The sequence below is a fragment of the Hyperolius riggenbachi genome, chromosome 3 (assembly GCF_040937935.1).
Source record: "Hyperolius riggenbachi isolate aHypRig1 chromosome 3, aHypRig1.pri, whole genome shotgun sequence".
NCBI classification, from domain to species: Eukaryota; Metazoa; Chordata; class Amphibia; order Anura; family Hyperoliidae; genus Hyperolius; species Hyperolius riggenbachi.
In genome coordinates, this window is record NC_090648.1 from 503,091,343 (window position 1) to 503,113,384 (window position 22,042).

General features: G+C 46.6%; 1 protein-coding gene across 6 annotated transcripts in view; it reads left to right on the forward strand.

Annotated features, from left to right (window-relative positions):
* Positions 1-22,042, forward strand: part of MTERF2 (mitochondrial transcription termination factor 2) — a 194,757-nt gene that overhangs the window by 710 nt on the left and 172,005 nt on the right. For 4 of the 6 annotated variants that reach the window (XR_011030597.1, XM_068278330.1, XM_068278331.1 and 1 more), the window contains exon 2: positions 5,495-6,412. The exons of 1 other annotated variant lie outside the window; for it this stretch is intronic. Coding sequence is in view for 4 of the 5 variants with exons in the window: in XM_068278330.1 (XP_068134431.1) it covers positions 5,537-6,412 (876 nt within the window). In the remaining variant the exon portion in view is untranslated. Of the gene's footprint in view, positions 1-5,494; positions 7,506-22,042 lie in introns of those variants that run through there. One more of the 6 variants, XM_068278328.1, reaches the window with a different exon arrangement.

Here is a 22,042-nt window from a genome sequence, read left to right on the forward strand (position 1 = left end):
TCGAGGAGTCGGGGCAATTTTGGGCACTCGGAGTTGGAGTCGGAGTCGTTGATTTCATAAACTGAGGAGTCGGAGTCGAAAGTCGGATAATTTCTGTACAAAATCCACAGACCTGTTAAGTATTAGACTAAGGAGTCGGAGTCGAGGAGTCGAAGCCATTTTGGGTACCCGGAGTCGTGGTTTCATAAACCGAGGAGTCAGAGTTGGAGTCGGAAGATTTTTGTACCGACTCCACAGCCCTGTTATTATTATGTATTTATATAACACTGACATCTTCTGCAGCACTTTACAGAGTACATAGTCATGTCACTGACTGTCCTCAGAGGAGCTCACAATCTAATCCTGCCATAGTCATACTCTAATGTCCTACCACATTATTATTATGTATTTATATAGCACTGACATCTTCTGCAGCATTTTACAGAGTACATAGTCATGTCACTGACTGTCCTCAGAGAAGCTCACACTCTAATCCTACCATAGTCATAGTCTAATGTCTCTACCATATTATTATTATTATGTATTTATATAGCACTGACATCTTCCGCAGCACTTTACAGAGTACATAGTCATGTCACTGACTGTCCTCAGAGGAGCTCACACTCTAATCCTATCATAGTCATAGTCTAATGTCCTACCATATTATTATTATTATTATTATTTGTTTTGGCACTAGTCTATTTTAGGGGACCCAGCAGAAAACCTCATAAGTTCTCCTGTCACAGCACCCTCTACAGCAAGAAGCATTGTGGTTGGCCAAATAGTGAAGGCGTAATTTACTACAACCTATTGGAAACTAGCATTAGAGAGGGTGCCATTCACCCAATCATGTTGCTGAATTTCCTTATGAGGTTTTCTGCTGGGTCCTCTAAAGTAAATTAGCGCCTTTTATTTTGTTATTTTAATTTTATTATAATTTTTTTTATTATGAATTAATAATGGCCAATGAAAATTGGATGTGGGTACACACTCTTAGGCCCCCTACACACTGTGAATCGCGATTTTGCATTGTGGTGTTCGGCGATTTCTTTTGAAGATTACTTTTTGCAATTGTCATTCCAATGAATGAGAATCTCAAGGCAATCGCTGAGACAAAGCTACACGCAGGACATTTGCGATCAGAAATCGCAAACGTGCCACAATCGCTTTGCTGCAGCAGTTTGCTGAGTGTGAAGGAGGCCTGCCTCAGTGACCACACAAGAGGAAATATACATGTGGACCCAGGGGGAGGGTTGAAAGTACAGGTAGTCTCCGGTTAACGAACGAGATAGGGACTGTAGGTTTGTTCTTAACCTGAATCTGTTCTTACTTCGGAACATTGTGCGATCTCTGTCCCTTGTACCTCCTCTGTGCCTCCAGTGTCCCCCTCTGTGTCACCTCTGCCCTCTCTACCTGCTTATACAAGTTTAAAAGCCATTTTTTCTTTGATTTTTTTTTTTTTTTTTTAAATCGATTTTCTCAAAAACTACAAGTCCAATTTGAATTTTTTTTTTACTTGTTCCCATGGAAACACAGAATCCATGGTGTTTGTATTGGTGGGTCATTCGTAAGTCGGGCGTTGCTAAGTCGGGGACTACCTTTACTTACAATCCATTTCCATAAAGAGCCAACACACAACAGGTATAACAACTTTGCCGTATTGGAGTACGTCTGGAAAATGCATGACTAGTTTCGGGCGGAGAACGTCCTCTGCAAGTGGGTTGAAAGTACTTACACTGGACTCTATTCACAATGGGCAGTTTGATAAAAAGCATTTTGGACTGTAAAATACATCATGCGGTATTTTACACTTTTTTTTCCAAATTCACTAGAGTTTTCCCCCATGAGGCAGAAGTTCAGTAATTTACGGAACAAAATATGCCTCAATTCACTAAGCCCTGCTTGGTAAGTGTCACTTACCAGCCTTCTAGCAGGGCAGCAGGCAGGCAGGGAGCTGTGTGTGTGACGTGGAGGTTTTCTGTCCTGTGCATAATGTCATCCCTGTAGATGTGCTGCAGCCACCAGGGGGCGCTCTTCTGTGTGCTAGAACAGGGGTCCCCAACCAGGGGTCTAGCCCAGGCATGGGCAAACTTGGCCCTCCAGCTGTTAAGGAACTACAAGTCCCACAATGCATTGCAGGAGTCTTACAGCCACAGTCATGACTCATAAAGGCAAATGCATTATGGGACTAGTAGTTCCTTAACAGCTGGAGGGCCAAGTTTGCCCATGCCTGGTCTAGCCTCTTCTCTCTCTTGGGAAGGTGATCGGTAAAATCAGCTGTTTTGAGCACTAACGAATGCGGTAATGCTTTGTGACTAGAGCCCAAACTGTTAGATCCTGTACTCCCCTTCCCCCTCCCAGAGTCCTCATTAGCATTGTAGGGGTATCGCTTCTGCTACTCTGGATCAGAGCTGACGCCGATGAAATGGGACTTATTGTGGGGCTTGTGCTACAGGGGAAAAGGAGGCTGGTACTATGTCTGTATCGTCTGTTTTCAACCAGCCAGACAGTCGGATATGTGCTGTTTTAGAGGAAACCAAGTGACATGATGAGATAGACGTGTATGTACAGTGTTGAGCACACAAATATGCTGTAATGCTTTTCTTCTTTCTCTGCCTGAAAGGGTTAATATTCAGCTATGCAACTGACCGTTTCCATCCAGTAGAGGCCCATTTGGGACTACTGAAAAGGAGTTACAGCCAATAAAATACTTTTCTTCTGGAAGCCCAGTTCTCTTCCAGGACAGGAGAGGAAAATAAGGTCAATAGCTCATATATTTCAGTTCTCTGAAACACACCTGAGACAAAACAATAAATCTGCTTTTTTTAAATTCATAGACATAACATAAAACTGTGGGATATCGAAAAAAAAAGTCATTTTTAGGAGTAGGAGGATAGGTACAATTGTTTATCTCTTTACTTTGTTTTCAGTTAAAGCGGATCCGAGATGAAAAACTAACTATAACAAGTAACTTGTCTATATATCTTATCTAAAGTTTAGATAGTTTACACAGCAAATCTAGCTGCCAACAGCTTCAACAGTAGATGCTTATTTATGCCTGTGACACAATGAGGGCAGCCATGTTTTGTTTGTGATCATTACACACAGGCAAGCTGCTCTGCATTTCCACCCCTCATCAGCCTGTGAAAACTTCACTCCCCTCTCCTCCTCCCTCCTCCCCTCTGCTTCTGAAATTTCTGGCTAGTAACACCTCTTCCTTCTCCTGCCCAGACTGAGCTCCCATAAGCCCTTGCTACATGGCTCTCTGAGTGTCAAGGTACTGGAGAAGCTGTAGGCGAGTCTTGTTTAGTTTATAGGGAATTAGAGTATTAAAACAAAACAAAAAAAAGTATTTGGCTTGAGTAATGCCCTATAAACTATATGAAAGGAACACAATTATGCAATGAGTAAAAGTTTATCTCGGATCCACTTTAAGTATCACTTTAAAGAAAGGAATAACACCCCTGTGCTAATAAGAAAGGGGGGGGGGGGGGGCTCACGAATCGTAAGCATCTTACTCCATCTGTGGCTTATTACATTTGTGATCATTTCAGGTGAGTCAATCTTGCCAGATTCAATTCTACCTCGCCTTGTAACAAACATAACAGTTTTTATTATTATTATTTTTAATATTTATATAGCGCCAACATCTTTCTTATTGCTGTATATTGTCTTGTCACTTAAAGAGTAACTGTCAGGCTGCAAAAGCTAATTTAAACCTCTATTCTCCTGTGTTAAACAGTTTAGAAGGAAGCCAAAAAGGCAATACTGAAGTTAAAAATCTCTCTTACTGTGATGTGTGCTGAACAGCAAGGCTGGTTATTCCTAAGCTCTGAAGGAGGCCGGCAGACCGCATAACAGATACTGCAAAGCATTCTGGGGCTGCCTCTTCTCCCCACTGCAGAACCTTGGGTCATCCCCTTCATTTCCCTATCACGCCCTAAGGCCTCGTTCACATCAGGGCCGTTTCTGTGCGCTTTCCACAGCGCACTGCCCTGTGCGATCAGCAAGGTATTGATTTGTCCATGTAACTAAATGTAGCTGGTTCACATCTATGCGCTGCGCTGAGCAGCGTTACAAAAACGTAGTGTTGCAGGCATTTCTGTGCGCTGAGCTGTAAAGCGCACAGCAATGCAAGTGAATGGGTCCGCTTTTTTAGCGCACAGAAGCGCGTACAAGCGCATAGAAGCGCATGCGTTTTTTACCCCTAATTGGAGAAAAAAATACATTTACATACAAAAACAAAGTTTTATTGACAACTGCTGCTGCTACAGTAAGCAAAACGTGCTTTAAAGAAGCGCAGCGCAACGCACAGAAACGCGGACTAAAGCGCGCACAAGCGCATGCGTTTTTTACCATGCGCTTTAACACGTTTTTCAGCGCAGCAGATGTGAACGAGGCCTTAGGCTGCTTTCACAGTGGGAAGTTACAGGCTCATGTTACAGCAGCTTGTAACAGCAGCCAGCACTGAAAAATCACAGGGCACATGTTCGGTTAGGGCCCTTTTCCACTTGCAATCGCTAGCGTTCGCGCTGAACGCTAGCGATTGCGGATCAGCAAAAAGCAAAAAATTCCCGGCGCTTTCCCGACGTTTGCAGACGCGATTTTGCTATGCTATGCACTGCATCACAAAATCGCGGCAAAAATCGCTCCGCATCGCGATCAAGTAAAAAACGAATCGCGGTAGTGGAAATTACCTACCGCGATTCCTATGTTAAAAAGCAAACCGTAGCGATTTTAAAATCACTAGCGGTTTGCGGTTTTGCGATTAAGCAGTCGCAAACGCCGTAGTGGAAAAGGGCCCTTAGAGTATACTGCATGAGTCCGCTATTGTTCCTAGCCACATGGCTAATTAATATTCACTGCACAGTAGTGTTGTCCATTAGGATCTTGTTTTGTGAGTCGAATCATGGTGAGGGAGGATATGACATCACAATTGGCTTCATAGGAGACAGACAAACATGGAACCTGCCATGAGCTGTCAGGAGCATCATTCTCTGCAAATACTATATTAAAATTCTGTGAAATCCAAACGTGGACAGTGAAATGCATATGTAATGTAAGTACAGCCAATATTTAGCTACTGATGTATGTGTTTTTTTCCTCTGAGACCCTATACCTAACAGCTCCTCTTTAACTGTCCCTCACAGGGGCTCACAATCTAATCCCTACCATAGTCATATGTCTATGTATGTGTCGTGTAGTGTATGTATTGTTGTCTAGGGCCAATTTAGGGGGAAGCCAATTAACTTATCTGAATGTTTTTGGGTTGTGGAATAAAACCGGAGAGCCAGGAGGAAACCCACACAGACACAGGGAGAACATACAAACTCCATGCAGATAGCGCCCTGGCAGGGATTCGAACCCAGCGCTGCAAGGCGAGAGAGCTTGCCACTACACCATCGTGCTATCTCATTTGCCTTGCAAATTCCCCACGACTGTTCGAAATACATTACCTTGCTTGGCAGTTCTTTGCGGTCCTTACTATACACTCTTATGTTTCTTTCTTCTGCAGGGTTAATTTTCAGACCGCTGCCTTAAGTACTACTAAGCAGCTATGCTGAAGACCGCTGCCGTTAACGTTTTAAGGTGGAACAATAGGCCAGGGAGAAATGTTTTACAGTGTAACCATTGTTACGTACCCATTAAGTTGGGTATAAAGACACACGTGCCCCTCGATTCTGACAAAAATGGACAGAACTACGGAGAAGAAAACCAGAAAACGGTAGAAAGTCTTTATCGATTATCCATTGATATAAAAAAGATCCGTCGGCTGAAATCTTGGGTTCTTTGTAAAGATGTCGCTTTTGTCGAAGAGACAGCCGATATCTTGAAAGACATGGGAGCAAGCACATCAACGGTGGCCAATATTCTCGAGTCTTGTCCGGAGGCTTTTCTACAGCGGCCTACGGAAATTACCGTTCGGAAATCCATTTGGAACTTGGTTTGCCCCAAAGATCACGAGCTAATTGCCATTATCGAAAAGTTCCCCGATTCTTTCTTTTGTTTTGAGAGTCAAAAAAATCAACAAGACAACATCGTTTACTTTCAGGACTTGGGTCTTGGCAACAGAATTATTTGCAGGCTGCTAACCGGCGCGCCACAGATCTTTTGTAATCAGGTTGAAGACAATAAAGAGAGAATCGATGCCCTTGAGGAATGTTACCGTAGTTTAGGTGGTACAACAGAGAACTTTAGAACTTGGTTGATGAAGTTGTTAAGTCAAGATCCATTTGTCCTCTCCAAGTCCTCCTTGGTCTTTAAAGAAAATGTGAACTTTCTACAGAATTTAGGATTTACAGATCTAGAAGTATTAAAACTTCTTTCCAAACTCAAAGGTTTCATCTTCGACATGACCGTCTGTGCCATGGAACATGGTGTTTCCTTTACCAAGGGTACTTTTGGTTGCAGCGATGAAGAGCTAAGGCAGATGGTAATGAAATGTCCAGCCCTACTTTATTATACGGTCTCTTTGCTGGAAGATCGTTTAAAATATCTGTGCCAAGAAGGTGCCTCTGTAGCTCAGGTGAAGGCCTGCCCCAACGTCTTAGAGCTCACACCGCAAATTATTCAGTTCAGAGCTAGAAAAATCAAACAGCTGGGCCGGGAAATAAGGGACCAAGATTTAGAGGTGCTAAATGGGACTAAAAAAGATTTTGAGGTTAATTATGGTAAATTACAAGTCAGGAGAGAGAGGCCCTTATTTAATCCAGTTGCCCCTTTGAGTGTAGAAGAATGAAGAGTACACCCCAAATCACATTAAGTTGACAAAACTTTGTGTTTGAAATGGTAACCGTACTTGTGGACATCGTTCTCTTGCACCCAAAGCTGGTTTGTTTGTTTTTTTACTTTGAGAGTGGACATAAGTCTGGTCCACACATCCAATTTTGATTGGTCAATAAATGGACGATTTTCCCACCTCCATGTAGCATTTTGGTGAACCGGTTTTGAGTACTATGAACAGATTATGTAAATAAGCTCTCATACTACATGGAAGTTCTAAAATTGGATGTGTGCACCAAGCTAAAGCCTGATAAACACTTTCAATTATTACTGGCCAATCACTGACCAATTTTACCTCCTCCATGTAGTATGTCAACAGATTTTACTACATGGAGGTGGTAAAATTGGTCAGTGATTGGCCAATCATAATTGAAAGTGTGTACCATGCTTTAATGAGTTGAATAATGTCTTGACCTAAGCCAGGTATATACTCTCAATTATGATTGCCCAACCACCCACCAATTTTGCCATTTCCATGTAGTATGAGGATTTATGACACAATCTGTTCTTAAAGAACAACTGTTAGCCATTATATGCCCCCCTAAATAAATACACATGTAAATAAATACTTGCTCTACTTACATAACATATGTATTGCACTGACCACCTATTAGATTTCATAATTTTTTTAAATCTTCCTAATGAGCTAATTCAATCCTGGCAGTGGCCATCTTAGTTCCTAGGGTAGATTCTCCCCCCCACTCCCGATCCCCCTCCTCCCCGCACTTATTCTGAGCACAGCGGGGAGGATAAATGCAGCAGGCACAGACTCTCCTAATAATGGATCCAAGCGCTGCTGTTCTCATCTATTCTCTGCACTACCGCCAGCAGCAGTGCAGAGAGTATAGAGGGGAACTGCAGCGCCTGGAACCATTGTTAGGTGAGTCTGTGTGCGTCGCCTTTATCCTTCCCCATTGATCAGTGTGGGGAAGAGGGGGGAAAGCGGCGGCAGGCGGGCAGAGACCGAGCGGACATGCTACTGGAGGAGGGGGGCAGAGGACAGAGACAGGAGTTAGCCTCTGGCCCCCCTCCCTGCATTCTAACAACGGCTAGATCCACCGCAGTAAGGGGGAGACCAGGCGGCCAATCACAACGCAGAGAGGTGAGTGACAGAGGCTTCAGCCAATCAGGCTGATTCAGCTTGCCTGTCACTTCTTTTCTGCGGCCGTGCGTACCCTCTTAGGCCTGGTGCACACCAAAAACCGCTAGCAGATCCGCAAAATGCTAGTAGATTTTGAAACGCTTTTTCTTATTTTTCTGTAGCGTTTCACCTAGCATTTTGCAGTTTTGTGAAGCGTTTTTGGTGTAGTAGATTTCATATATTGTTACAGTAAAGCTGTTACTGAACAGCTTCTGTAACAAACGCCTGCAAAACCGCTCTGAACTGCCGTTTTTCAGAGCGGTTTGCGTTTTTCCTATACTTAACATTGGAGGCAGAAACGCCTCTGCAATCCAAAATCTGCAGCAGCCCGGGAGTATGCGTTTCTGCAAAATGCCTCCCGTTCTGGCGTGCACCAGCCCATTGAAATACATTACACAAGCGTTTCCACATCCGCAAGCGGATCGAAAAACGCTGCCGAACCGCTCTGGTGTGCACTACGCCTGTGAGCCTGAGGGCATGTGGAGGAAAAATCAGGGAAAAAAAGTAAGATTGATTTTAAATGTTTGAATTGCCTTGTTAGCACCCCTTTTTGCTGTGTAACTGCAATAGAAAATGTCTATTGCATTTAAAGAGACACTGAAGCGAAAAAAAAATATAACGATTTGTATGTGTAGTACAGCTAAGAAATAAAGCATTAGGAGCAGAGACACAAGTCTAATATTTGTTTCCAGTACAGGAAGAGTTAAGGTCCGTACACACGCCAGACTGGAGGCAACGACGGTCCGTCATCACCTCCCGCTGGGTGGGCGTTCCAGCGACAGTCCGGCGTGTGTACAGTCTGTCGGCGGACTGATACCGCTGTTTCTGAGCGATCCGCCGGGCGGATCGCTCAGAAACAGCCGTATCAGTCTGCAGACAGACTGTACACACCCCGGACTGTCGCTGGAACGCCCACCCAGCGGGAGGTGACGACGGACCCGTCGTTGCCTCCAGTCCGGCGTGTATACGGACCTTTAAGAAACTCCAGTTGTTATCTATGCAAATAGCCATTGAGCTCTGTGACTTTGAAAGTCACAGAGAGCTGTATCTTCTGAGGCTTGTTATCTCAGCTGTATTGTGTTTTTCTTTTGCAGAGAACAGTTCAGGACAGGTCAAAAGTTCAGTAGCCTGTTCTGTAAAAACGTTTAGAATGCTGAGTAGTGTGTAAACTGTACATATTAGAGAATGATGCAATGTTATAAAAACGCTATAGAACTGAAAACTAAAAATATGAGAATATTTTTTTGCTACCAATGTTCTAGTAATTACCCATACTACACAACCAATTCATGATATCATAATTTTTTTTACGCTTCAGTGTCTCTTTAATGCCTAACAGTTACTCTTTTTAAAGGGAACCTTAACTGAGAGTGATATGGATGTTTCCTGTTAAACAATGCCAGTTGCCTGGCAGTCCAGCTGATTTCTGTGGCTACAATAGTGGCTGAATCACACCCTGAAACAAGCATGCAGCTAATCCAGTCTGACTTCAGTCAGAGCACCTGATCTGCATGCTTGTTTAGGGGCTGTGGCTAAAAGTATTAGAGACACAGGATCAGCAGGCGATTCAGGCAACTGGTATTATTTTAAAAGGAAAAATCCATATCCTTCTCAGTTTAGGTTCCCTTTAAGGCAGCCATACATCTAGCGATTCTGACTCAATCGACAAAGTGATCAAATTCTTTAACCTTCCTGGCGGTAAGCCCGAGCTGAGCTCTGGCTATGCCGCCGGAAGGCACCGCTCAGGCCCCGCTGGGCCGATTTGCACAATTTTTTTTTTTTGCTGCACGCAGCTAGCACTTTGCTAGCTGCGTGCAGTGCCCGATCGCCGCCGCTACCCGCCGATCCGTCGCGCCGCAGCCGCCCCCCCCCCCCCCCCCCCCCCCCAGACCCTGTGCGCTGCCTGGCCAATCAGTGCCAGGCAGCTCTATGGGGTGGATCGGAATCCCCTTTGACGTCACGATGTCGGTGACGTCATCCCGCCCCGTCGCCATGGCGATGGGGGAAAGCCCTCCAGGAGATCCCGTTCTTTGAACGGGATCTCCTGATCGCCGATCGCCGGAGGCGATCGGAGGGGCTGGGGGGATGCCGCTGAGCAGCGGCTATCATGTAGCGAGACTTTGTCTCGCTACATGAAAAAACAAAAAAAAAATAAAAAAAAAAAAGATTTGCTGCCCCCTGGCGATTTTTTTAGCAAACCGCCAGGAGGGTTAAGGAATCGACTTAAGTATGGTTGATCGAAAGTCGATCAACTAGTGGCCCACACACTGCAAACGATAATCTATGCGATTTACCTTCACATTCGATTTGACTAATGTTGTGTCTCCATGCTCTGTATGCAAAAATCAATTTGAGTCGATCTAATAATATGTGAACGGTAGCCGATCCTGTGCGATTGGCCGATATCTTGCATCCTGCTCAATTGACTAAGCTGGTTGATTCAACATGAAATCAGCCACTTTTCATCTATTAGGAACTCTGAAACACACTCAATTCTCTCTCTCGATTCTATAAAATGATTGAATCGAATAGTTGATCGTACAGCCAAATCGCTAGATGTATGACTATCTTTTGTATTCAATATCTGTGGTGGTAAAACTTGTCTTTGATCTTTCATTTTCTAAAGACATTTATCTTATGTGTGTTTCCAGCTTTAGGGTCAACAGATATTGTATACAATGAGCAGGCTGTGCAGGTAAATACTCATACTACAGGGAGGTAGTAAGTAATTGGCCAATCATAATGGAAAGTGTGTAGCAGGCTTAAAGTGTACCAGAGACCAATTAAAAAAAAAAAAGTTTTATACATACCTGGGGCTTCCTCCAGCCCCACGGGCACCGATCGCTCCCACATCGCTATCCTCCAGCTGCCCGCAGCTCCTGTATCGGGTCCCATTAGCTCTGGCAGTCGCGCACAGTCTGCGGGGGCCGCTGGAGAGATACATAGAGAGAGCTCACTTCCTCTTGTGCAGGCTGGCCGTGACTGGCACAACTAACAGGACCCGGTACCGGCGGATACAGGCAGCGGAGGACGGCGGCGTGGGAGTGATCCGTGTGGATGGGGCTGACGAAGCCCCAGGTATGTATAAAACTTTTTAAATTGATCTCTGGTTTCTATCTTGTTCTATCTTGTCGTTGAGTTTCCCAGTTATCAAATATTCTTGTTGCTAAACATACTTATTATTAAAATTATTTATATATGTACAACTTTGTACTGTTACTTTCACGTGTCTTCATTGATATCAGTTTGTCCATCATGCTATACAGTCAGTGTATAGATCAATCTCTCTACAGCTCCGCTCTGTAAAGCCCTACACTGGCTCCCCATCAGCTTTAGGATCAATTTCAAAATTCTGTGTTGGGCCTACAAGTCAGTGCACAAGACCTGCCCGACCTACATCTCTGATCTGGTCCACAGGCACATACCAGCCCGCCCCCTCCGATCCTCCAATGACCTGCGCGTAGTCGCACCACGCATATCTCAGTCGCATGCACAATTGCAGGACTACACTAGGGCTGCCCCCACTCTCTGGAACTCGCTCCCACCAGCCTACAGACTCGCCTCCACCTTTAATACCTTCAAACAAGCTCTCAAGACTTACCTTTTCATGCTCGCATACCCCCCTACACCAGCACCATAATATGTTCTGTTAGACACCCTCTCAAGAGAGATGCAGCTATTGTCTCCACCCCCACCCTTTAGATTGTAAGCCTCTGGCAGGGCCCTCCCCCTAGTGTTTCCAGCTTGATTATGCAATCTTACTGACAATCACCCCTCTTGTGGACTAGAACAGTCTCTATTTTGACCTATGACACTGTATTGTTATCAAATCATTTGCATAATCTTGTTTTGTTGTGTGTTATCCTATTTATCTATTGTGCAGCGCTGCGTAATATGTTGGCGCTTTATAAATATAATAAATAATAATAATCTGCATAGCCTTTAGACTGGGGGCTGGGTTAGTGAAGGTACATTTATCCCTTAGGCCAGTTTTACCCTGGATAGGTGCGATGTGGTGCGCACACCGCATTGTACTGCAGCAACGAGGCTTCATATTACCTTGCGTCACAGTGCCCGACAGGTACATAAGCATAGCCCCGCCCCCAGGAAAGTGACGTACTCTATGCTGGGCAGGAAGTACGTCACTGGGATTCCCGTCAGTCCACGCAGGCACTAGGCATCGCACCACGCTCCCGACATGCACAGTAGGGATGATCAATGAGATGCAAATTCTTCTGAAATTATGCAAATTTTTTATGCAAATGTATGCAGTTTGAAAATCGACCAATCGATTTAAACCCAGCTTTAAATTGGTCCATTTTCAAGCTGCATATATTTGCATCAACTTGGAAGAATTTGCATATCTGATTATCCCTAATGCACACTGCCTGTGTCGCCCATTGACTTGCATTATTGCATAGTGTATATACGGTCGGCATAGATCATGCGGTAACGCACTGCAGCAGTTAGTATACTTCCGTCTCATTGTGACAACTGTGCAAGTCTCCATAGGCCATTTCTGTTGGCCTTGCAGCGGGGAAGCGTATTTGGCCGATCAATTGCACTTCCTGCCAATTTTGATTTGCCCGGTTCCAAGTTTCACACAATTTCATGCAAGTCTCTAACGGTAAAACTATACCCTCCAAATCCATCAAGCTTCCTATATTTAGAGAGGCCCTGTAGTGACATATAGTAGAATGTAATAAATTATTCAGGATACCCACTTTTTTGTTTAAAAGATACCTGAGGTGACATGTGACATGAGATAGACATGTGTATGTACAGTGCCTAGCACACAAATAACTATGCTGTGTTCCTTTTTTCTTTCTCTGCCTGAAAGAGTTAAATATCAGGTATGTAAGTGGCTTACTCAGTCCTGACTCAGACAGGAAGTGACTACAGTGTGACCCTCACTGATAAGAAATTTCAGCGCAGTGAAGGGGGAGTGGGGCTCCCCCTCCAGAGCTTTCCCCTCCTGAGCTAAACATTTGCGTCTGGCAGCGGGCGGGACTTACCTCCTTCTCGCTGCGGCGCGAGTTGAAGCTCTGCATTGCCGCTGGTCTAGTCTAAACCAAAGCAGCGGCACGCAGAACTTCTTCCGGCGCTTGGAATGAGGATGAGATAAGTCCTGCCAGCCGCCGCAAATGTTTACTTCTGGAGGGGAGAGCGAGGGAGGGGGAGCCCCAAGGTGAGGGAAAGGGGGGGGGGAGACGTCTCGCACGCCAAGTTTTTTTCCACAAGCCTGAATTTAATCCGTCTTGCTGCGAATCGGGCGCTTAATTTTACCTTCATAGACGCATATTGTAGCTAATCTAAAAGCCGGGATTTGCGTCACAGAAGGTAAAATTAGTCTGCTACTACCGTGTGCCCAAATTTCCCTATAATCCCGCAAAATGCGTATTTTATTATAGGCGCCTATGGTGGCGCCGTTTTTACCGGCTGGGCTCCTGTGCCCTTTTTTTTGCTGCTCTTGCTATCCAGAGCTAGAACAGGACTATTATATGGACAGTAATGTATTTCTCTAGTTCAGGGCTGCAGCCATGTAGATGAGCATTAGGCGGTCGCTGCAGGAATAGATGTGACGCAGCGGCCCGCTCTGCCCTCGGGGGATATAGAATTAGTATGGATAAATTACTCATTGACTATCGGCGCCCTTCGTTAATCTTTATGACGTTATCAGGTCATCGGAGCCATCACGCGGCCTAATGGATTATTTTATGATTTGCGGGACGTATTATGATGAATCCCTCCAGGAAACTGGCAGGTATCGCAGTTAATTATAATTCCGGATGACGCGTTATTTGTAAATCGCCCGCGGCATCTGCCTTCACCTGCGTGGAGAGACGGCGGCGTGGCGTACTCTGCAGTGCAGCGCGCCGGGTAATTATGTCTGCGGCCATGTGATCGGTTATCCGGAAGATTGTTACTCAGCCATGCTAAAACTCAGAGAGCAGAATGATCGCGATTATCCTTTCTCGTGTCGTGAAGCCGCCGTACGGACGCGGTTACCAAGGGCCTTTACTAGCAGAGTAAAATTATAGTGTAATTTTCCTTTCATTACAAATCTTATTAACCTCCTGAGCGTTACGCCGCTCAGGAGATTTTGTTACTTTTTGCCCAGTTTTTTTAAATAAAAGTGCTAAATGGTTATAAACCCTCTAGCTAGCACTAGGCTAGCTAGAAGAAGTCTCCGGCGCCCCCTGATCCTCGCCGCTCCCCCGTTTATACATTACCCAGCCTGGATCCAGCGATCGTGCAGCCTCCTGGCACAGCTCCAGTCTTCACTATGGGGAGGCCGACGTCATGCGCAAACCCGATCCTCCCCATAGAGAGACCGGAGCTGTGCCAGGAGGCTGCGCGATCGCTGGATCCAGGGGGAGTAATGTATAAACTGGGGGGGATCAGCGGGGATCCAGGGGTGCCGAACACTCTTACTAGCTAGCCTAGTGCTAGCTAAAGGATTTACAGCCATTTGGCACATTTATTTATGGGGGACTCCTGGGGCCACAGAGTGTCGGGCATACCGCTAAGGAGGTTAAGAAGAAAGAAAACTGGCGTCTTCCACCAAAATATTACTAAAAAGCGATAAATTTAGATGTAAGGTATGTATATAAAACACACTCACTCACTCACTCACTCACTCACTCACTCACTCACTCACTCACTCTCTCTCTCTCTCTGCACCCTGTATGTATCTAAGGAATTTAGTCTGATAAATTCCCACTCATATTATAATAAACTCTGCTATAATAAACATTTGGGTATAGTAAACTACCTTCCTGGCCAATCTCCATTATACGTCTATGGGAACAATGCCTGGTATAGTAAACCTGGATATAATAAAACTTCTGTTATAGTAAAACATGTTTTGCCCCCTACATGATGCTGACTCTGCATATAGTAAACAGTGGGTGGTGCATGCGTCATATGTCAGTGGATGGTGCATGCGTCATATGTCAGTGGATGGTGCATGCGTCATATGTCACATGTCAGTGGGCAGTGCATGTGTCACATGTCAGTGGGCGGTGCATGCATCATACGTCAGTGCGAAACCCACAGTCGGCTGCTTTCTTCAGGCTGGTTGCTGCCAGTCCCTCCGGAGGTATCGCAGGAAGCAAGTGGCTGCCTCTATTCAGTGACAGCTGCAATTTTTAAGGAGCCCTGGATACTGTCACTGCAATTTGTCCAGGCTGGCTATGCAGATCTAATTTATACTTAAAGGGAACCTTAAAGGAGTCATCAATCAGATACTGCTACCCCCCATACTACTTACCCGGGGCTTCCTCCAGCCCCTAGCAGCCGCTATGTCCCTCGCTGCAGCTCCACTCTCCGCCGCTGGCCACTGGTCCCTGACAGTGCCCCACCAGGCGTCCTCTACTGCGCGAGCGCCGCTGTCAATCACTTCTACATGGTCCGGAGCATACTGCGCAGATGCAGAACTACTGCACCTGCGCAGTGCACTCTGGAACGTCCTGCGCAACGTCAGCGACCGGGGGCCAACGGCGGGAAAGCAAAGCTGCAGCGAGGGACACGGCGGCTGCCAGGGCCAGGAGGAAGCCCCGGGTAAGTAGTACGGGGAGTAGCAGTATCTGATGACTCCTTTAACTGAAAAAAAAGTACTTACCTGGGGCTTTCATCAGCCCACTGCAGATCTCCTGTGCCCGCACCGCCCCTAACCGATCATCCAGTTCATCGCTGTGGCTTCGTGTAGTTTTCAGCGACTGATCAGTTGCACAGCAGTGCGCCCTTAATCGCGCTCCCGTCCCAGTGGCTGTACGGGTACGGACGTATGTAGTATGTGTACTGCGCAGGCGCAAGACGGCCACAGCGATGGCAGCGCGATCGAGGACATGCACGGCCCAAGCCACACAGGCACACTGTTGAAAACACGGCTGCGCAGCCGCAGTTCTATTGCATTAAGAATAAGACCGGGACCGGCAGCGGCTGTCAGAGAATCTCGTAGGAGCATGGTGCAGGACATAACAGCTGCAGGGGGCCGATAGAAGCCCCAGGTGTTTGTTTTTAATGCCATACACAGAACCCCTTTAAGGTTCCCTTTAACCTTGTAATCCACCAAATGTGCAAGTGCTTGTACTGTACCACCAATGGGAGGACAGAGCTGGTCCTGTGCAGCAGATAATGTACCAGGGCATGCTGGGCCATCTCTAGGACAAGTGCTTGTACTGTACCTCCAATGGGAGGGCAGAGCTGCTCCTGTGCAGCAGAGAATGTACCAGGGCATGCTGGGGCATTTCTAGAACAAGTGCTTGTACTGTACCTCCAATGGGAGGACAGAGCTGCTCTAGTGCAGCAGAGAATGCGCCAGTGCATGCTGGGCCATCTCTAGGACAAGTGCTTGTACTGTACCTCCAATGGGAAGACAGAGTTACTCCTGTGCAGCAGATAATGTACCAGGGCATGCTGGGCCATCTCTAGGACAAGTGCTTGTACTGTGCCTCCAATGGGAGGACAGAGCTGCTCCTGTGCAGCAGAGAATGTACCAGGGCATGCTGGGATATTTCTAGGACAAGTGCTTGTACTGTATCTCCAATGGGAGGAAAGAGCTGCTCCTGTGCAGCAGAGAATGTACCAGGGCATGCTGGGGCATTTCTAGAACAAGTGCTTGTACTGTACCTCCAATGGGAGGGAAGAGCTGCTCCTGTGCAGCATAGAATGTAGCAGGGCATGCTGGGCCATTTGTAGGACAACATACCTCCCAACTTTTTGAGATGAGAAACCGGAACACTTAAGCCACGCCCCCAACCACACCCCTTGACACACCCCTAGTCAAAAATGTGTGTAATATATATATATATATATATATATATATATATATATATATATATATATATATATATATATATATATATATATATATATATATATATATATATATATATATATATATATATATATATATATATATTTTTTGGGGAGAAGGGTGAGGGTGCCCAGCTAAAAAGAAGGATTGAGGCGCCAGCCGCGGCTGTGGTGTGCAGGATGCGGGCCAAGCTTGTCCCCCCTCCCTCCGAATTTGCCCCCCCAGTGTCCCCCTGTATGGCGAGGTACGAGCGCAGCAGAGCGGCAGTCTTACCATTCCTCTTCGCATATGGGCATCTCGTCTTCTCCGCTTCCTGTGACGTCACAGGAAGTAGTTGGAAGACGAGATGCCAGTACGCGAGGAAGATGGTAAGACTGCCGCTCTGCTGCGCTGCGCCATACAGGGGGACACTGGGGGGCACATTCGGAGGGAGGGGGGACAAGCTTGGCCCGCATCCTGCACACCACAGCCGCGGCTGACGCCTCGATCCTTCTTTTTTCCTCCGCTGGAGAGGAGCTGCTGCCTGCCGGGACACAAGGGGGGCTATCCCGGGACAGCGGGACCCCTCCCCCAACCCGTGACGGTCCCGGCAAAACGGGACGGTTGGGGCCCCTGGGACAAGTGCTTGTACTGTACCTCCAATGGGAGGACAGAGCTGCTCCTGTGCAGCAGAGAATGTGCCAGGGCATGCTGGGCCATTTCTAGGACAATGCTTGTACTGTACATCCAATGGGAGGACAGGGCTGCTCCTGTGCAGCAGAGAATATACCAGGGCATGCTGCAATATTTCTAGGACAAGTGCTTGTACTGTGCCTCCAATGGGAGGACAGAGCTGCTCCTGTGCAGCAGAGAATGTACCAGGGCATGCTGGGATATTTCTAGGACAAGTGCTTGTACTGTATCTACAATGGGAGGAAAGAGCTGCTCCTGTGCAGCAGAGAATGTACCAGGGCATGCTGGGATATTTCTAGGACAAGTGCTTGTACTGTACCTCCAATGGGAGGACAGAGCTGCTCCTGTGCAGCAGAGAATATACCAGGGCATGCTGCAATATTTCTAGGACAAGTGCTTGTACTGTGCCTCCAATGGGAGGACAGAGCTGCTCCTGTGCAACAGAGAGTGTACCAGGGCATGCTGGGCCATTTCTAGGACAAGTGCTTGTACTGTACCTCCAATGGGAGGACAGGGCTGCTCCTGTGCAGCAGAGAATATACCAGGGCATGCTGGGCCATTTCTAGGACAAGTGCTTGTACTGTACCTCCAATGGGAGGACAGAGCTGCTCCTGTGCAGCAGAGAATGTACCAGGGCATGCTGGGCCATTTCTAGGACAAGTGCTTGTACTGTACCTCCAATGGGAGGACAGAGCTGCTCCTGTGCAGCAGGGAATGCACCAGGGCATGCTGGGCCATTTCTAGGACAAGTGCTTGTACTGTACCTCCAATTGGAGGACAGAGCTGCTCCTGTGCAGCAGAGAATGTACCAGGGCATGCTGGGCCATTTCTAGGACAAGTGCTTGTACTGTACCTCCAATGGGAGGACAGAGCTGCTCCTGTGCAGCAGAGAATGTACCAGGGCATGCTGGGCCATTTCTAGGACAAGTGCTTGTACTGTACCTCCAATGGGAGGACAGAGCTGCTCCTGTGCAGCAGGGAATGCACCAGGGCATGCTGGGCCATTTCTAGGACAAGTGCTTGTACTGTACCTCCAATGGGAGGACAGAGCTGCTCCTGTGCAGCAGAGAATGTACCAGGGCATGCTGGGCCATTTCTAGGACAAGTGCTTGTACTGTACCTCCAATGGGAGGACAGAGCTGCTCCTGTGCAGCAGGGAATGTACCAGGGCATGCTGGGCCATTTCTAGGACAAGTGCTTGTACTGTACCTCCAATGGGAGGACAGAGTTACTCCTGTGCAGCAGAGAATGTACCAGGGCATGATGGGATATTTCTAGGACAAGTGCTTGTACTGTACCTCCAATGGGAGGACAGAGCTGCTCCTGTGCAGCAGAGAATGTACCAGGGCATGCTGGGCCATTTCTAGGACAAGTGCTTGTACTGTACCTCCAATGGGAGGACAGAGTTACTCCTGTGCAGCAGAGAATGTACCAGGGCATGCTGGGATATTTCTAGGACAAGTGCTTGTACTGTACCTCCAATGGGAGGACAGAGCTGCTCCTGTGCAGCAGAGAATGTACCAGGGCATGCTGGGCCATTTCTAGGACATGAGCTTGTACTGTACCTCCAATGAGAGGACAGAGCTGCTCCTGTGCAGCAGAGAATGTACCAGGGCATGCTGGGATATTTCTAGGACAAGTGCTTGTACTGTACCTCCAATGGGAGGACAGAGCTGCTCCTGTGCAGCAGAGAATGTACCAGGGCATGCTGGGCCATTTCTAGGACAAGTGCTTGTACTGTACCTCCAATGGGAGGACAGGGCTGCTCCTGTGCAGCAGAGAATATACCAGGGCATGCTGCAATATTTCTAGGACAAGTGCTTGTACTGTACCTCCAATGGGAGGACAGAGTTACTCCTGTGCAGCAGAGAATGTACCAGGGCATGCTGGGATATTTCTAGGACAAGTGCTTGTACTGTACCTCCAATGGGAGGACAGAGCTGCTCCTGTGCAGCAGAGAATGTACCAGGGCATGCTGGGCCATTTCTAGGACAAGTACTTGTACTGTACCTCCAATGGGAGGGAGGATAGAGCTGCGCCTGTGCAGCAGAGAATGTACCAGGGCATGCTGGCCCATTTCTAGGACAAGTGCTTTTACTGTACCTCCAATGGGAGGACAGAGCTGGTCCTGTGCAGCAGGGAATGTACCAGGGCATGCTGGGCCATTTCTAGGACAAGTGCTTGTACTGTACCTCCAATGGGAGGACAGAGCTGCTCCTGTGCAGCAGAGAATGCACCAGGGCATGCTGGGCCATTTCTAGGACAAGTGCTTGTACTGTACCTCCAATGGGAGGACAGAGCTGCTACTGTGCAGCAGAGAATGCACCAGGGCATGCTGGGCCATTTCTAGGACAAGTGCTTGTACTGTACCTCCAATGGGAGGACAGAGCTGCTCCTGTGCAGCAGAGAATGCACCAGGGCATGCTGGGCCATTTCTAGGACAAGTGCTTGTACTGTACCTCCAATGGGAGGACAGAGCTGCTCCTGTGCAGCAGAGAATGCACCGGGACATGCTGGGCCATTTCTAGGACAAGTGCTTGTACTGTACCTCCAATGGGAGGACAGAGCTTCTCCTGTGCAGCAGAGAATGCACCAGGGCATGCTGGACCATTTCTAGGACAAGTGCTTGTACTGTACCTCCAATGGGAGGACAGAGCTGCTCCTGTGCAGCAGAGAATGCACCAGGGCATGCTGGGCCATTTCTAGGACAAGTGCTTGTACTGTACCTCCAATGGGAAGACAGAGCTGCTCCTGTGCAGCAGAGAATGTACCAGGGCATGCTGGGATAGTACTGTACCTCCAATGGGAGGACAGAGCTGCTCCTGTGCAGCAGAGAATGTACCAGGGCATGCTGGGATATTTCTAGGACAAGTGCTTGTACTGTACCTCCAATGGGAGGCAGAGCTGCTCCTGTGCAGCTGAGAATGTACCAGGGCATGCTGGGATATTTCTAGGACAAGTGCTTGTACTGTACCTACAATGGGAGGACAGAGCTGCTCCTGAGCAGCAGAGAATGTACCAGGGTATGCTGGGCCATTTCTAGGACAAGTGCTTGTACTGTACCTCCAATGGGAGGCAGAGCTGCTCCTGTGCAGCAGAGAATGTAGCAGGGCATGCTGGGCCATTTCTAGGACAATGTCTGATATAGTAAACCACTTTTCACGGTCCCATGGACTATTCTATAATGAGATTATACTTTATCCCATATTGAACAGCTCGGTCTATACAAAAGGTAAAACCGAGAGTAGAAATGGCATATCTTAATCACATTGAGAAGTGCAGAAATTATCAGAGACAGGTAAACAATCTGAGGCTCATCAATATTGGAAAAAAACAAATAAGCCAAAGGCTAACAGATCAATAAAGATGCCAATCTCCTCCACATAGATGTAACTTTTTCACTGAGTGCAGAAGACCAAAAATGTACCAATCCACTTTATTATTGCTATATTACTTTATTAATCCAAAATCAATTAATCAACAGCCGTTCCAGCATTTAAAGAGTACCCAAGGTGACATGATGAGATAGACATGTGTATCTGCATTGCCAAGCATTCATACAACCAGGCTGTGTTCCTTTCCTGACCGAAAGGGTTAAACATCAGGTATGCAAGTGACAGTTTCTCTCCAATCGGCACCCAGTCAGACTAAGTATAATCCTCATGAATAAGGAAATACAGCCATAAAGCACTTTCCTGGCAGAAAATGACTTCTGTGAAGACGAAAGCGATGAAAAGGGTTAACAGTTCATATATTTTGGCTTAGGTCTCTCTCTGTGAAAGACTATATATCATTCGGTTGAGACAATACAATGTTAAACCTACTTTTTTTTTTTTAGCCGATATACAGAAAATAAAACTAATTGGACTCTAAAGAAGTCATTTTTAGGAGTAGAAGGACAGCTACAGGTTGTCTCATCTACTTTCTCAGGCAAAATACAGTGCCAGAGATGTATTTAGAGCCAAAAACAGGAGCACCTCTCAGGCCTCTTGGCCTAAGGAAATGGGAGTTAGACCCACAAAATGCGTTGCCTGCGCATAATTAAATTTCATATGTGTATGAATATGTTGTCATTGAGGTAAGACACCTCTCCCTTTACTATTTTATCTCTCTTTTTTTTTTTTATACACAGTTTTATCTCTGGAACTACTGATCATTGTCACATACAGTTTGCACTGCAGGTAACCCATCAAGGTGCATTTTTATTTCGCATGCTCAGTTTATTTTGGTGGGGTTTATGACCGGTGACGCTTGATCTAAAAATAGTTTGTCGTTTTTTAGATCGTTGTCCTTTAAAACGGAAAGAATGAAAGGTCAACTGTAGTAAGTGTGATAAGGAGGCAGCCATATTTATTTCCTTTTAAACAATACCAGTTGCCTGGCTGTCCTGCTGATCTATTTGACCATAGAGTGTACAGAGACGCCAAAAGGATAAAAGTATACTAAAAAGTTAAAATATTCGGGTGGCGGTGGTGGACTGGTCACTCCAAAAAGCACACGAAATTGTCGCTTGAGGAATAGACAATTTAATCACATACTCCACAAACAAATCGCAGTGCGTTTCACGGGCACAATCCTGCTTCATCAGGCATTAAACATACGGAGTATCACACGGCTATAGGTCCAATACACGCTTGGCATCTCTG